The sequence below is a fragment of the Amblyomma americanum genome, chromosome 2 (assembly GCF_052857255.1).
Source record: "Amblyomma americanum isolate KBUSLIRL-KWMA chromosome 2, ASM5285725v1, whole genome shotgun sequence".
NCBI classification, from domain to species: domain Eukaryota; kingdom Metazoa; phylum Arthropoda; class Arachnida; order Ixodida; family Ixodidae; genus Amblyomma; species Amblyomma americanum.
This window is the reverse complement of record NC_135498.1, coordinates 73,916,723-73,931,497: the sequence shown is the minus strand read 5'-3', so window position 1 is coordinate 73,931,497 and position 14,775 is coordinate 73,916,723. Positions and strand designations below refer to the sequence as shown.

Below are 14,775 nucleotides of genomic sequence, written 5' to 3'. Positions count from 1 at the left end.
AGGCAGTTTTTTTTTATTGCGGAGCAGACTTAAGCTATCATCTCATTGAACCTGATTAAAAAAAAAAACGCTCGGAATCAGTGCCATGTCGTGTTCGGTTGTTATTGGGGCCGCTATTTGCTGATATACGATCTTGATTTTTATCACTCAGGTATACCACGCATATTGAACAGGATTATGGTGTCATTCTGGTCAAGTGAGAAGACCGTTCCTGGAGTTTCTGCATCAACCGGTTATACGAGTCCAAACATGTCTGTATCGAAAAGAATGTATGATTGCTTCCGCACCTCAGCTATTTGGAAGACTGCATAATTCAGCTCATTTATTTTCTGCCAAGCGCAGGGTGGTACTGACTGAAGGAAAGACACCGCGCGTTCGACCACTAGAAAGGCGACCAGCGTTTTCTGCCAGAGGCATAGTTGTAATTTAAGTTCTTGTCTTTTGGTTTTCGCGATGCACTTGTGGCATTTCAATGGCTCATGCACGCATTTCTACGCTGCCTTAATTGTGAGCTTTATGAAGTTAGTAACATTGGAGCTGTAGATCGCTGAACACAATGCTGCGAGTCCCCAAACAATGTGTACATGAAAAACTCTCAGAAGGTCGTTTCTTAATACTTAGCTATTATGATATCTACTCTGTCAAATATTTAAAAGGAGGAGAAATTGTTAGCACAACCGGCACAGGAATGAAGAGCAGAGTTTGGCAAGTAAGTAATACATTACCGGACATAGGCTTTAACGTAACGGTAAGTTATATGATGACAAAGTATTTACGTTAATGCAGTCTGGTCTTTTTTGAAAGATATTCTCGAAGATCGGTTGCTCTCAATGAAAATGGTTCTTCATGAACGTGTAGGTTGAAATGAAGTATATCTTAATTTAGTAGAGCGGTGAGTAGTTAAGACTGTCGCTAGATGCAGATGTGGTATCGTGATGTAGTTTTCGCGGAGTTTCTTTCTAAATTCTAGCTTGCACGAAAGAAGAAAAATGGCTGTGGTTTAGCTCTGGTTAAACCTGGAGTGACGCGGTAGCTACAGCTGGCCGAGTGGAACTCGCGGAGTCGAATAGAAAACACAGTCTTTCGCCGCTCCGTTTCGCTGGGCGTTCCTTCTTCATCTTCGTCCCTGAACGTCGATTCACTCTCCTCATCTCAACTTCCCCCGCGCACCGCCGGCAGCTGCTCCGCCCCACGTGACCAACCACGTGACCAGCCACGGCGCCGCCACGGAGCTCAAGTGCGGCCACGCTGCTCAAGGGGTGCCACGCTGAAGGCTCGAAATGCTAGCGTAATGTAGGTATCGCTACAAAATGGTGTGCACCACCCCTAAGCGCCCCGCAGCTAGGGATGTCGCGAATGCCACCAAGGGCTAGTTAGCAGCGTTATTTGTGAGTACGTGAACATCTTCATCACTTAGCACGCTTCGTTTTATTGCTTCGAAGGAGACCAGAAGTCTATTGAACGCTGATGAGCATTGGAACGATGCATCGCGCACCTCGTGTGAAGACATAAAGCTAAAATTTTGTTTGAAGAAAATTTATTTATATGTGTTGTAACAGGAAATTAGAATGGACTCCTAAAATATAACGTCGGTGAAGCGATGCATTAGACACTGTTGATGCCTTTACAACTATTTTTGTGCCATTCGTGCAAGTTTCAGTTAGCGGACCTGTACACATCTCTGGGCACACAACCAGACATCTCTTCGCGTTATCTAAAGCTGCTGGTTTGAAGGTCTTCCGCAGGTACCGGCAAGTGGCGACAGGAACAGGAATGGTCGCTTCTGGTCTGGTGACGTCATTCTGGTCTGGTGCGCTCACTTCCTTCCAGCCACCAGGAATCATCCAGTCTCCTGATGCCACTTCAATCCCACCAATGGGCTAATTTTATGACTTATGGTTCATTATTTTCGCAATGAGAATTACAATGGTACTTTATTACAGAAGAGTGATTGCACCGCGCGATGATGTGGATGATCAGTTCTACCTGTTCATGTTCTTCGTTTTCTGGATTTGTTTTTCTGGTACGTTGCCAATTCCTTTGCGAATGCGTAATGTGTTGCAAAAGTCTGACCCCAACCTTTGGCATGTTAATGTTTGCGTACCCTTTCCACTGCCTTACATGGCCGTATTATGAGCAAGCGCCTTCAGGAACACTTGTTCCACTTCAGTCATGGCGCTGTTGTTCGCTACACCCAGCTCGGCATGTTTGGCGGCCCGGGGCGTGGCCACGGCTCTGCTCCGTCACGCGGACGCCTGGCCATGCGAAAAATCATTGCGTAGCCGTCCACCCTCCTCTGTGCACCCTCCAGACGCCTCCTTCAACGCCGTGCGTAATTTAGAGACATTCCTCATCGTGGTCTTCTTCAACCTCGCCGAACAAAACTGCGACTTGGAGTTCACACCTCACATACACCAATAACAAACATGACCTCCTCGTGGTTACATCTATTCTTCACTGATATAGTGGTGCCCGCTGCTGGTGGGACGCTGGGCCTGCCAATTTATGACGATTGCGTCTGACTGGCTAGCGGGCCGCCTCCTCTGCGTCTGCTGTTCAGTGTAGGATCTTGGCGTAATGCAAGCTTTTCCACACACACTTTAACTAGGTGTTTACCAACATGTAGACCGAGCTGACAGCATTCCTGAAACTCATGCCAACATAATCGAGCCATAACTGAGACCATTTGCCTCGTGGCGCCAATAGGCCTAGCTTTAACGAGAAACCAAGACATACCAGACAGGGACGTCAGGAGAGCACAGCGCATGATAAGAATTTATCTAGCTGGAATGAATTTGCCGCAACTACAAGACAAACACTTATCAACAATCAAAGGCCATTTAGTTGGTGGTAACGGAATACCCTTTTATTAAAGGTTCTATGGCGAGGTTCGGACATTTGTGTTAAAGAAGCGCATTGTGTTTATCGGCCGTTTTGATTGTCTCCGCAAAATATTGGTCCTATGCACATCCTGGAAGACGCAGAAAATTCAAGATAAAAAGCTTTGACGCTGTCTTTCGACAAAGCCAACCTCCCTATCTTCTACGTAGTCAGCGAAGACTTCGCGGTGAAGCTGCAGCTAATTACATTTCATTGCTTCATCATTCTTATTTGCGGCCGAATTACAAGCGACGACTCGTAATGTGCTGCTAGCCGCGGCTATTTTTCCATACACAAAAAGAAACAGATCGTTGCAATTCCTTGCCATTGTTAATGTCACTGCGTGGTGGGGATACCGCTCTGCCCTTCGTTGCACGTTCAGCTCGTCCATTTTTTTTTCTTGTTTACTGCGCGGGCGGGAGCATTGTTTAGTCAGTAAGCTCCTTGTGCGTTTCCGCGCCCCCCCCCCTCCCTCCGCTAATACAAGCAGTCGTGTCTCACGCATATATAGTGCCTCTGAGAAGCGAAAAAGAGAGAGGAAATACGGGGTGAGGCGGGGTCATGACGTAGACTTGTGTAGTTCTCTGCCCCTCCCGTTAAGAACACAGCACAAAGGAGAATTTCGCTTGCAATGAAATGTCGACCGGAGAGGGGAGAAACCGATTCGAAGAAAGCACGCCCGAAAGAAAGATGGCGAAATGGATTGGTTGCGACGGCTGTACCTCGACTCTTATAGGGTCTGTAGAGAAAATTTTCGTGGCTGCGCGTTCCACAGACGCTACACGATAGCCACCATAGTATAGAAAATTTTCGACCAGGCGGTGGTGACGGGTTCTCTAAGAGTAGTGCTGTTTTGTTAATATAAAAATGTGTGTAATTGCAATTGGTAAGTTGTGAAAAATGCTTTCTTCGTTAATAAATTCGCGAGAAAACTGCCCCCTTCCCCCTCCTCCCAATTTCAGTTTCGCTCTTTTGCTTACGACTTCTGTCTCTTTCAGTTGTTTCTGGACTCCATTTGAAGCTCACGTTCGCTCATCATGTATCCGTTCACTACTCTCCCTTTGAAATATATATGTTAAGTTCAATACGATTCTGGAAATAGCTCCAAATTTCACTGTAGAAATGTCTGAATATATGTTTGTTTTTCTGCCTGGACATCGAATATAGTACACGAACAACAATTATTTAAAGTTGTGTAACGGGCTGATCTACTTTTGGATCCAACGAGTTTACACTGGCTCCATAATGCTCTAAGCTCAGCGATAATTGCTCTGCTAGTCGCGTGTGTGTAGTGTGTTGTGTGAGATGCATACGTCGTCACGCTTGCCGTCGCATGCACCCACGCACGAATGTCACGTTCAGGAAGCACAGAGCGGAACGGTTACCGGTTTTTAGCGTGACAGCATTAAGGTTCTGTGTCTCAGAGAAGCCAGTGTCGTCGTCGCCGACATCGTAGGGGTGGCGTCGGCGGCCATGAGCGGATATTTCCGAAGGAAAAGCAGTTTTAACAAAACTGAGATGAAAAGAAAATTGGGTTTACCCGGGTTATGAAAGAAATCGACCCCAGGACTTTCAGATTTCGAGAAGGGCACGCTACCCATAGGTCACAAAGGTTCTTTTTTGTGATAAGCACGATATTGATTACAGTGAAATTACGTTGTATAAACCCGAACTCTTAAAAAATTTAAGGAAACGGTATGAAAGACATAAAAAAATGGCCGTGGTTTGGCTCTGGTTAAACCTGGAGTGACGCGATAGCTACAGCTGGCCGAGTGGAATTCGCGCAGTCGAATTGAAAATCAGTCTTTCGCCGCTCCGTTTTCTTGGGCGTTCCTTCTTCATCTTCGTCCCTGGACGTTATTCACTCTCTCCTCCCTCTCCCCTCTCCGCTTCCCACCTCCAATCGGTTTCGCCTGTGCGCCACGCCACCGACAGCTTCTCTGCACCAGGTAACCAACCACGTGACTAACCACGTGGCGGCGCCGCCACGGTGGCCACGGCACCACCACGGTGGCCACGGAGCCGCCACGGTGAAGGCTCTAAATGCTAGCGTAATGTACCTATCGCTACAAAACGATAGAGCAGCAGAGCACTAGACAGGAGGCTGAGCACGCCACCAAGAGGGAGCACCACTACGGTTTAAAGTCTGTTGGTACACTTCCCTCAGAAGGACTATCATTTGTGAGAAGTAAAATTTCGTCGAAATAGCTAATTCACAGTGGTGTACGGTCAATCGTTCTAGTTTTCTATAGGCTGGAGTACATTGGCGAAGGAGTATCGTTGGCTCAAGCTGAATAAAGGTGGACCTAGAGAATGGATCGTAGTCTGACTGAGTGAAGTGTCTCAGAGACATGCACTGACGCGTGCATGAGCATTTGGCAGAAGTGAAATTTCCTCTAAATAACCAATTCACAGCGCCGCTCTCTAATTCTATAGTTTTCTATAGGCTGCAGTACATTGGCCACGAAGTATCGTTGCCTCAAGCTGAGTAACGGTAGACCTAGCTAGCGAATGCATTGTAGTCTTTGACTCCGTGAAGTTACAGAGACATGCACTGATGCGCACATGAGCATTTATAAGTTTTCTAAATAGAAATTATGCAATTGAGTAGGTGATGGGAACGGAACGCGATAACACTATCGCATTCTACTCCTAAAGGCGACACTCAAATGTTCCCCCCCCCCTTTTTTTTTTTCATTCACGTTCCTCGCATATAAATTATACTACACTTGTTTCAGAAAAACTGGTGTTTTATTTAAATGTGATAACTTTAGATCCCATAAGTAGGTTATAACTGTCTGGTGTTCGGTTGTATTTGAAGTATCCGAGAACTTCTTGGCGCCTGTCATGTTTGGCAGGTAATAAAGTAGAGTAGAGGAAAGGTCGGAGGGTGCCTTCCACGGGAAGAACCTGTGGAGTGGCTGCCGCGGATGGAGGAGGTTTTGACGCGGGAGGATGAATGCGCCACCTTATTGTGGTTGCCACGGAAACAACCCACCTGCTGACTACCGTGGAAGGTAGAGGGTGAGGAGGAAAGTGAGCTGAAAATAGGAGTGGAGACAGCAGAGTGGTGCGTTGGCGTCGAATGCTACTCTCCCGATGAAGTGGTTGTGGGCGATCCTCCTCCAGAATCGAGTGCCGATGAGTACTCGAAAATCAGACATGGAATCTAAGACCAAGTGCGCAAGGAAGTCAAATATAACGAAGGCCTAGAAAGAAGAAGCAAAAATAGGTGGGTAATGAAGGAGATTGCAAATAAATGTTAGCGCTGTGCCGTGTTATAAAAGCGGGATTGAAAGACTGATGCTGCACATTTCCTTCGAATAGGCCCACCAATTGCCTGCCTATTCTCTTGTCAAGAAATTATGCTATCAGATCTGCACCTTCAGAAAAAAAAAAACTGCTAGCGAAGCGGGGAGCTCAGTATTAAGTAAAGGCGCGACTAAAGAACTTTCCAGTAATTTGAAAGGGATTCTAAGTTCCTATCCAGTCCATTTTTGTTTGTGTTATTCACTCCCATAAGCACCGAAATAGTTATCGCTTGGTTGCTCGCATCTGGCAAAACAAATTACAGCGATTTAAACAATATCTCAAAAATAGGTTTTTTATAACCCAGATTGGGGAACTGAAAAGTCACATGGTCCTTTTAATTATAGATATTTCAATGCTTTTCACTAAATTCATGTCGAATGCTTGCTTCCCAGACCTTATTGAGCTGAAGTCACAGTTTTTTTGTGCCTGATCACTCTCACTATAAGAAAGATGAGTCGTAGCACGTACTTATCAACACTTGTATGCTTCTACTTTACCCGAAAACAAACAATAATTAAATGCGCATAAATATCTTATAAATATTCATGAGCTTTTTTTTATCGTGGGAGTACTTCTTTTACGCCTTCCTTTTGCCATCGAAATTAATTGCCTTATTCCACCAAAGTGCAGTCAGCAGCGTGTTGACTGACCATGCGTGCAGCTTTTTCTAGATGGCTTGGACATGATATACGGGCAGTACAAATTGTGCGTAGACAGTTTTGCAATGACGACAGATCTGACCAGCCGTTATATGGCCATAACTTCGCCATATGGAGCTTCAGGAGCAGTGGAGCATAGGCTACGCTCAATACAAAGTTGCGAAATAAATTGTGGCGTTCATCGTACGAGCCCTCAAAGAAAATTGCTTACCGCCGCGCCTCACTTACTACACTCGGAGAAAAAAGACTTTGGCGAAGGAAAGAGAGCGCGCATAAATGAAAACAACGAGCTCAAGGTAAGATGCATTGAGCTAATCCCTGAAAGGCGCCGTGTTGGCACCGATCTGCAGAAAAAGATAAAAAAGCACAATCTTGAGATATAGTGAACTCCAGCAGACACTTGCGCATCCACGATGTTGTCGCAGCTCTTAACGGTGGGTGTCGCAGGCGTCGTCAAGGACTCTACGAGACAGGGCAATTTTATGGGCCAGTATATATAGGCGAGCCCGTTATAGTTATTGCTAACTGCTTGAGAACGCTCTGTGGAGGCAGTTTGACGTGGCTGGATCCTTAAATAAGCCATAGATTAGTTGATTCTATTCGGAAAAGCGATGTTTCATTAGGGTTAGTGCAAGTTAACCTTGCACTTTTTATTCTTTCAAGTTTACTTATTTAGCTTGAACAAGGTCTACAGGCCTGCAATCATGAAAGCCTATTTTTGATACGACGCCTATTTTTAAACACATTGCCGCAAAGGTCATTTATACGCCGACGACGCTCGCATACGTTACAGAAAACATCTTCCATTGACAATGCTGCCGACTGGCGGCAATTCGACAGCTTTATTTTTTAAACTTTGCGCGTTTCCTAAAGACGACATACTGCATAGATAACCAGGGGTCGTGTTGTGTAACGTGCTACTGCCGAGTCACTCATGTTAGTTTTTGTCGCGAACAGTGATTGAAGGAATAGGAGTTAGGGAAGCAGCCGCGCAATCAAACGGAGCGCGGTATGTATGCGCGAAAGGCAGCGACAAAAAAGGCACCAGCAGGACAAAACGGTTGCATACTTCCAAATTCGCGTCCATGCCTTCTTTGTCCATTTCTGCTCTGCACTGTTCTTAATTTCCTAGACGTAAACCAACTAGACAGCAAGCACAGGCACAGCCACCGAGGACTTGGCACCACTGGTAGCCGTCCTACTTCCGCCACGTAAGTCCGGGCCAGTGACTGAGACCAGAGTCGGCCAAATGATCTCACAATCACCACATGTTTTCTTCACAGAGATAGTATTAGCGCCGATAAAGCTTTTCCTCTTGAGCCATTCGCCAGAGTCGGCGCCTGTCCACCAGTGCAGCATGGGGCGTATTCATGGAAGTGAGTGCCATCATGATTGTGTGTCTGACACATTCAAAGCGACGCCTTCCCCCACGGCCTTCGTAGCGGGGAGCAGAAACCAGCAGAGAAAATTTAATAAAAACGAATGCAATCTTTACAAAATACTGCTCTAGATTTTTTTAATGATCACGCTTCTTCAGATCTTTTTTCTCCATAAACTTGGAAGCAGATTTTTCGTTCCCACGATGCAACTTGGCTCCCTCATTAGACTTCAAAGAAATGAGTCCACCTGGACAGGGCGGTCCCCATTATAACTGGAAGATAACACCCATTTCTCAGCATACGCTGTATTAAGTCATTTCTTGAATTCAGCCCACTTCAATTATTCGCACACTTTAACGCCTTTGTACATTACATAAATAATTATACCGACTCCTTAGCCTGGTCTAAACACCTATTGTTCAGCCCTCGCGTACCTCGTCCCGCTTTTCGAACTCTGCGAGCATCCAAAGCATACTTGCGTCGTGAAATAGATTTAATAAACCTTCCTTTTTTTTACCATTCGCAATACGAGTGCAATTGGCTCTTAGAACCTACTGACATCGAAAAGAATCCTGCTAGATTAAAAAAAAAACTCCCAATTCAATAAATACTGGTACCTCTCTCTTTTCATTAAAGCGCCTTGTTTAACTGAATTATAACTATCTGACTGTGAGCTTTTGACGCCAATTTGAGTTCGGGAAATATATTACCGTTTTATTCCTGGTGCTTTCCTTGCTTTCAGTGACTGTAGCAGTCTTTTATAAGTGTATGAAACGAGCGGCTCTTTTCTCACTATTATCTGCTTCCCTCAGTTCTGTTTGTCCGGCGACAGGTATCTTTAATTGCCTAACAAATCGTAATCATTTGAAGCTCCCACCAAAATAGTGTTGTTATTATGCTCCACAAATTTGCACACACGTCTCTGTCATAGTGTCCACACTGAGTTGGCGATGCGCATTTTTCCTGCGTAATTATTCGTCTACCTTGAAGAATCGCTGGATGGAAGCCAGCGCTTTGCCCTGAATGTTCTCTATTCCTTTTCTACCTTCCCACGATGTTAATACCCGATGTATCACCGGAGATGTTCTGCAATTTTTAAGAACAGGCTTTCTAAGACGAAAGCCTTACATGGCTCATCATCAACAGAGTCCGGCGTTTATTCAGAAGAAGTGTTACCAAAAGCCATATCACCTCGGGACGTCATCCGTAAAAGAAAATAATATTTCTTACGAATGTGCGGGGGTCCAATCAAGGAACTCCAGATTGAGAAGGAAGCACGCAATTCATAGGCCCCAAAACCGCGTTTCTTTTTGGTGAATAAAAGTTAACGTTGTGCATGCGTTTTCTTAGGTCTGTATGCTAATGGCATGTGTGCCATTAGAAAGGGAGGAAAAAAGGTATATAAAAAAATAGCGATTTCGCCTGCAAATCTTCTAACATTATCAGAGGTGCAGCGCGCCAGATTACAGCAATGACATGTTATCTTGCAGGATGGTTAACTAATAATGATTAGTTTGGTTTAACTATTACCGTTAGTATTAGTATTTACTGAGAGACAGGTAGCCCAACTTAAGGGGTATCCATATCATGTTTTATGACTTCGATAACGCAGTTGCCATAGGCACCGACACCCCACAAATTTTGGCTATTTCAAAGAGTTTTGCGGACTAGAGGGGTTGTTTTCCCGGCATGCTTTTATAAAGCGCATATATTGTGGCACGTTATAGAAAAAAATTCTTTGCCGAAAGCATAGAGTTTCTTAATGTTAACTAGAGGAAAAGCTGACTGCGTTGCAATGCAGCCAACATGGGCGCTCAAATCATCATGGGCCGGTGAGCTACTTGTTGTGGGATAGTCGGATTTTTCGGGAACACAGAGTGGCGTTACTTAGATGTCCCATTCCGTCCACGGCGCGCCCCACGCGCAGTCGATCTTGGCGCGAACGTATAGTGGGCAAAAGTCATAGTATCTAAAACGAAACAGTGCACGACGCCAATAAAAGGCTTCTGTTTTCCAATATGCCACTAAAAAACCTCTTAAAGTGTTTAAGCAACAACGTTTTTTTTTGCAAACATATTTATTTTGAAAAGTGCGCCGGTCAAGAACGAAATATTGGCTTTTTGGTCTGCAAAATTTGGCCAATAGGAGTGCAAGCCATCGCTTATTTTGGGCAAATTTTACATTTATATGCCTTTCTGCTCGTTTGTTGGAATTTGTAGACAGGATGTTGAATGTTAGGACATTCTTGATTATCGAGCAGCGTTTATGATTGCATTATTTTTTGGCCAAGAGTTGTGGTTCTGCAGTCTGTAGATCTCCGTCTTATGATGATTAGAGCGCCTATGGTGGCTGAGGTTGTCTCGAGGAAGCTCCATGCAAACTCCCATAGGCGGGGCGCCAGCTTTCCCTCTAGGTAATAGTAAGAAATTATATGGCCCAAAGCGCCGAGGATAGCTGCGTTTACGAAATTTAAAAAAACTGATATAGATATTACTTACCGTGGGGTACACACCTTTCAATTAATAGGTGACTAACATTATTTTCGATATTAGTTAACAAGCCCATTAGATAGCTCGGGTTAGCTGTGTTCTGACGCTATACGCTACCGACAATACTATGCCGAAAAAGCGCTCTTGTAAACCAAAAAGGCTTTTTTAAAGATTGAAGAACATCTCAGGCGTACAACCCGGTATAAATTAGTGGCTAAATCATATGCTCTTTCTTAAAGAGAGCGAAGTTCTATTGTAAACTTGTTCTTGGATTCCGTTACCCATTTGCAGCGCATTTCTTCGAGCAACCTGCAAAAATATTTTTAAAGACCGAGCTTTTGGTTTCGCTCCGTAGTGAACAAAATTTTATACAGGAGAGCTAGGTTATAAGCTCCTTGAATGAAAGGCTGGTCCTCAGAGATTTCACTTCTTTATATGTGATCACTTGACGAACAAGACGTCCCTTCGAAATTTAGAAATTTCTTGGGAGATCTCAATGTTATACACGATGGTTTTCCTATTTTAAACGAAGTGGATATGTGTTGTTCTGATAGAGTACGGTCATGAAAAATCAGGAAAACTTGATCTTAGCTTTCAGTGAGTGTCCCTAGTACACGCTATCTAATGCATACCTTCAGGCGCACTCATATACGCAAACGTTCACATGACAGGACACACATGCAAATGTAGCAAACATAGGCAGAAATATTCAACAAGGATTTTATTCCTTTGAAAGCATCACAACTCCAAGAGAAACCGCCATGCGTTGAATTGAGCCGTTGAGAGCATCCTCTTATGTCTTGCCGAATATTTCTGCAGAGAAAAAATAAACAAAAAGCAGGAAAAGTCAATAAACACGATTGAAGGATTCAGTGACTCGGCTCATGTAGCAATAACTTAATTAGCGGCACGGTTCGCTCTGCCCTAATAATACCTGCTTGCTACTAAGAGAGATTTTTCCGGAAATAAATAGAAGCACTTCCTATGAAGAAGACTATTCCGTATTCCTGTTCGTTTCTGCGTTTTCGTGTGCATGAGAAAATATTTGAACAATCGTAAGACTTAATTCATATATGCTTGCGGTTCCTCACGAATGCAGGAGACTTCAAATAGCAGGCTCTGGTGCCCGTAACTCAGTTCTTATGACAGCCATATTTCTTGGTGTCAATTGGTGACGGCCATTTAAATTACTCAATCCTATTTTTTACTGTATTTTAATGAGCAAGCTTCTAATCCTCCGGGAGAAATTTGACTTTAATTGCTTAAAACAAAAAGGGCTAATTCTGCTCCCCTTAAGCACCTTGTCGTAGGCGTAACCACTGAGAAATTCCCTAATAAACCTCAACAAGACCTGCAAGGAAACCTTCGAACTTACACTTCTTCTTGCGGAGGAGAGCGCCGTAATGGTATGGAGAGCCGAGGCCATAGCCGTAGTTCAGACCGTAACCGAGGAGGCCGTGGCCGTATCCGTAGCTGCCGACGCCGTAGCCGAGGCCTCCAACACCGTAGCCGTAGACTGGAGCAGCGTGGGCAACACCATAGGAGGCAACGGCCGGAGCAGCGTGGGCTACACCATAGGAGGCCACAGCTGGCACGGCGTGGTGGACGGCAGCAACTGCTGGGGCGGCGTAGGTAGCGACGGCTGGAGCAGCGACAGCGGCAGCCACTGGGGCAGCGGCATAGCCGGCGTAAGCTGGGGCGGCGTGGACGGCAGTGACAGCAGGAGCTGCGGCAATGACTGGGGCGGACTGGACAACCCTGGTCACAGCTGGAGCAGCGTAGGCAACCCTGGCAACAGCTGGAGCAGCGTAGGCAACCCTGGCCACAGCTGGAGCAGCGTAGGCAACCCTGGCCACAGCTGGAGCAGCGTAGGCAACCCTGGCGACGGCTGGAGCCGCAGCATAGGTGGCTACGGCTGGAGCAGCGTGGACGGCGGCTACAGCTGGGGCGGCGTGCACAGCGGTGGCGACGCGGGTGACAGCGGGCGCAGCGACAGCGTAGCTGGCAGCCGGTGCGTAGCCATAACCGTATCCGTGTCCAAGGCCGTAGCCGGTGAGGGCGGAGTATCCAATGCCGTGACCGAGGCCGTATCCGCTCAAGCCAGCGTAGCCGAGGCCAAGTCCGTGACCAACGGAATAACCACCAGCGAGGCCGTGACCCAGGGCATATCCACCGAGGCCGTGACCAAGGGCGTATCCACCGAGGCCGTGACCAAGGGCGTATCCACCACCGACGTAGCCAGCGAAGGCGCTGGTGGCCAGGGCAAGGAGGATGCAGGCGCGAAGCTATAAGGAGGTAAAATATTGGAATTAACATTCGTGGACTTTGGCGGCCATCACTTAGGACACTCAGAAAGGCTCCGCACGGTTGTCTTACGAAATAGTAGTACTCAAATCTGGGATGCGTTAGTGGAGAAGGTTCATGGATTTGTGCGAAAGGTGCGTTTTGAGGTTTTTATCATGTGACACTTTAAAGCACGTTAAACTTGATTTTTTATAAATGTATGTTAACGGTTCGGAAATAAATGGATGACATATCTGAAACGACGATTCATTTTCAGTTGCGGACAAGGAGGACTGCGTCGACCACTCTAATATGACCGTTTGCAAAAAAAAAGAAACTAATTTTATGAGACACAGATCACGCCACGAAGACCTTCGTTTATCGTATCCGCGAAGTTGCTACGGACTTCATGTATAACTTCCACTGCAATAGGTAAACAGCAGCGATTTTTTATTTAAGAGGATTGGAAAGGTTTTTGCACGTCAAAAAGTTAAATGAATAGCTGTTCGCTGCTCCTTTCGTTGGCTTGGACTTCGTTTCAACAGCATTGAATTCGAAGTCATATGCAGCATACTTATTAAGGCGCTATATGTGGTGGTTATCCACTCGACATTTTCCAAAGTGTGAGGAGTTCAGCTTAACTGCTTTTTAGAGGCCGCATTTCATACTGGCTCCTCATACTTTATTTTCCTCCTTTATTCGATTCTATACCTAAAAAATGAACATCAGCGTTTCGCTGTTTTTTAAAGAGTATTAAAAAATTTTCTTTCGTATTATTCTATTTTTTCACTTCATTTTTTGACAGTAAGTGATTTCAGGTTGAAGGAAACGCAAAGATATCTCATAATCATTGACTTATTGGAGCATACATTATTCGTGCATGTGTTTTTAATACGTCTCGGAATAGTAGCAGAGAAAGAGCACCATTACTTGGGCTTCTTGCTTAAAAAGAAACTTTCCTTAAGTCCCACCCTTTGTTTCTGGAAATTGAGATCTGGAAATGTGTGCTTTCACGGATTTACTCCTGTGGGGAGCGAGCAGTAAAAGCGAACGCAAGACAATTTAGAGCAAAAAAAAAAAAAACTGGAACTTTGATTTTAAGTGCGGTAAATGTAAAACATGGTCAAGCTTGAGGTAACTTCAGCCATATGTTTAAAATTTCGTTGAAATCGAACCAGTCGCTTTTAGAGTACGGCATGCACTTAATTACTGCTAAAAAGACTTAGCCAACTAGCTGGTTGCTGGCTGTGAACAATGAAATGAACAGAACCATCGTCAAACCCTCCGGCCATTTCGAGCCTTGTTGCATGTTCCGCACTCTAACTTTTCATCTGGTTCACAGGTTCATTTTCCTTCAAGCTTGACGGCCTAAGAACGTGAGAATTACAAGGCAAAAGGCTGCTGACGGGTATCCTGCTTACCATGGTGTCGGTTTCTTCAAGGAGAAGGAGCTTCTGAATCTTTCACTGCAACCCGCCTCCCTTTTATACCCACTTTTCTCTGGAAAAAAAGGCGAGAGGTACAGGGCGTGGTATATGGCCGGCAACAGCAGTCAACACGTTTCAAACCCGTCCTGGCGCAGTGAAAGGATAAGAAGTCGACGCAGTGGGGCGAGAGAGGGACAGAGCATCGAACGCCGAACTGTGTAAACATCGCCGCAGAAAGGAGGCAAAGCAAAACGTGCGCCGCGGAGGTCGACTCAGATATTCCCGTTCCCTTGCCTCCTCTTGCGCCAATCCTTTCCTCTTGTTGGCTCGTTTCTTTGCCCTGTGT

General features: G+C 45.4%; 2 protein-coding genes across 2 annotated transcripts in view; both read right to left on the bottom strand.

Moving 5' to 3' along the window:
- LOC144119766 (uncharacterized) overlaps window positions 1–14,775 on the bottom strand; it is a 47,088-nt gene that overhangs the window by 10,992 nt on the left and 21,321 nt on the right.
- On the bottom strand, window positions 11,426–14,581 carry LOC144121389 (uncharacterized). The gene is made up of 3 exons (XM_077654585.1): window positions 14,424–14,581; window positions 12,095–13,004; window positions 11,426–11,532 (listed from the first exon to the last, which is right to left on the bottom strand). Coding segments are annotated over exons 1-3 (915 nt in total). The 5' UTR covers window positions 14,427–14,581; the 3' UTR covers window positions 11,426–11,530.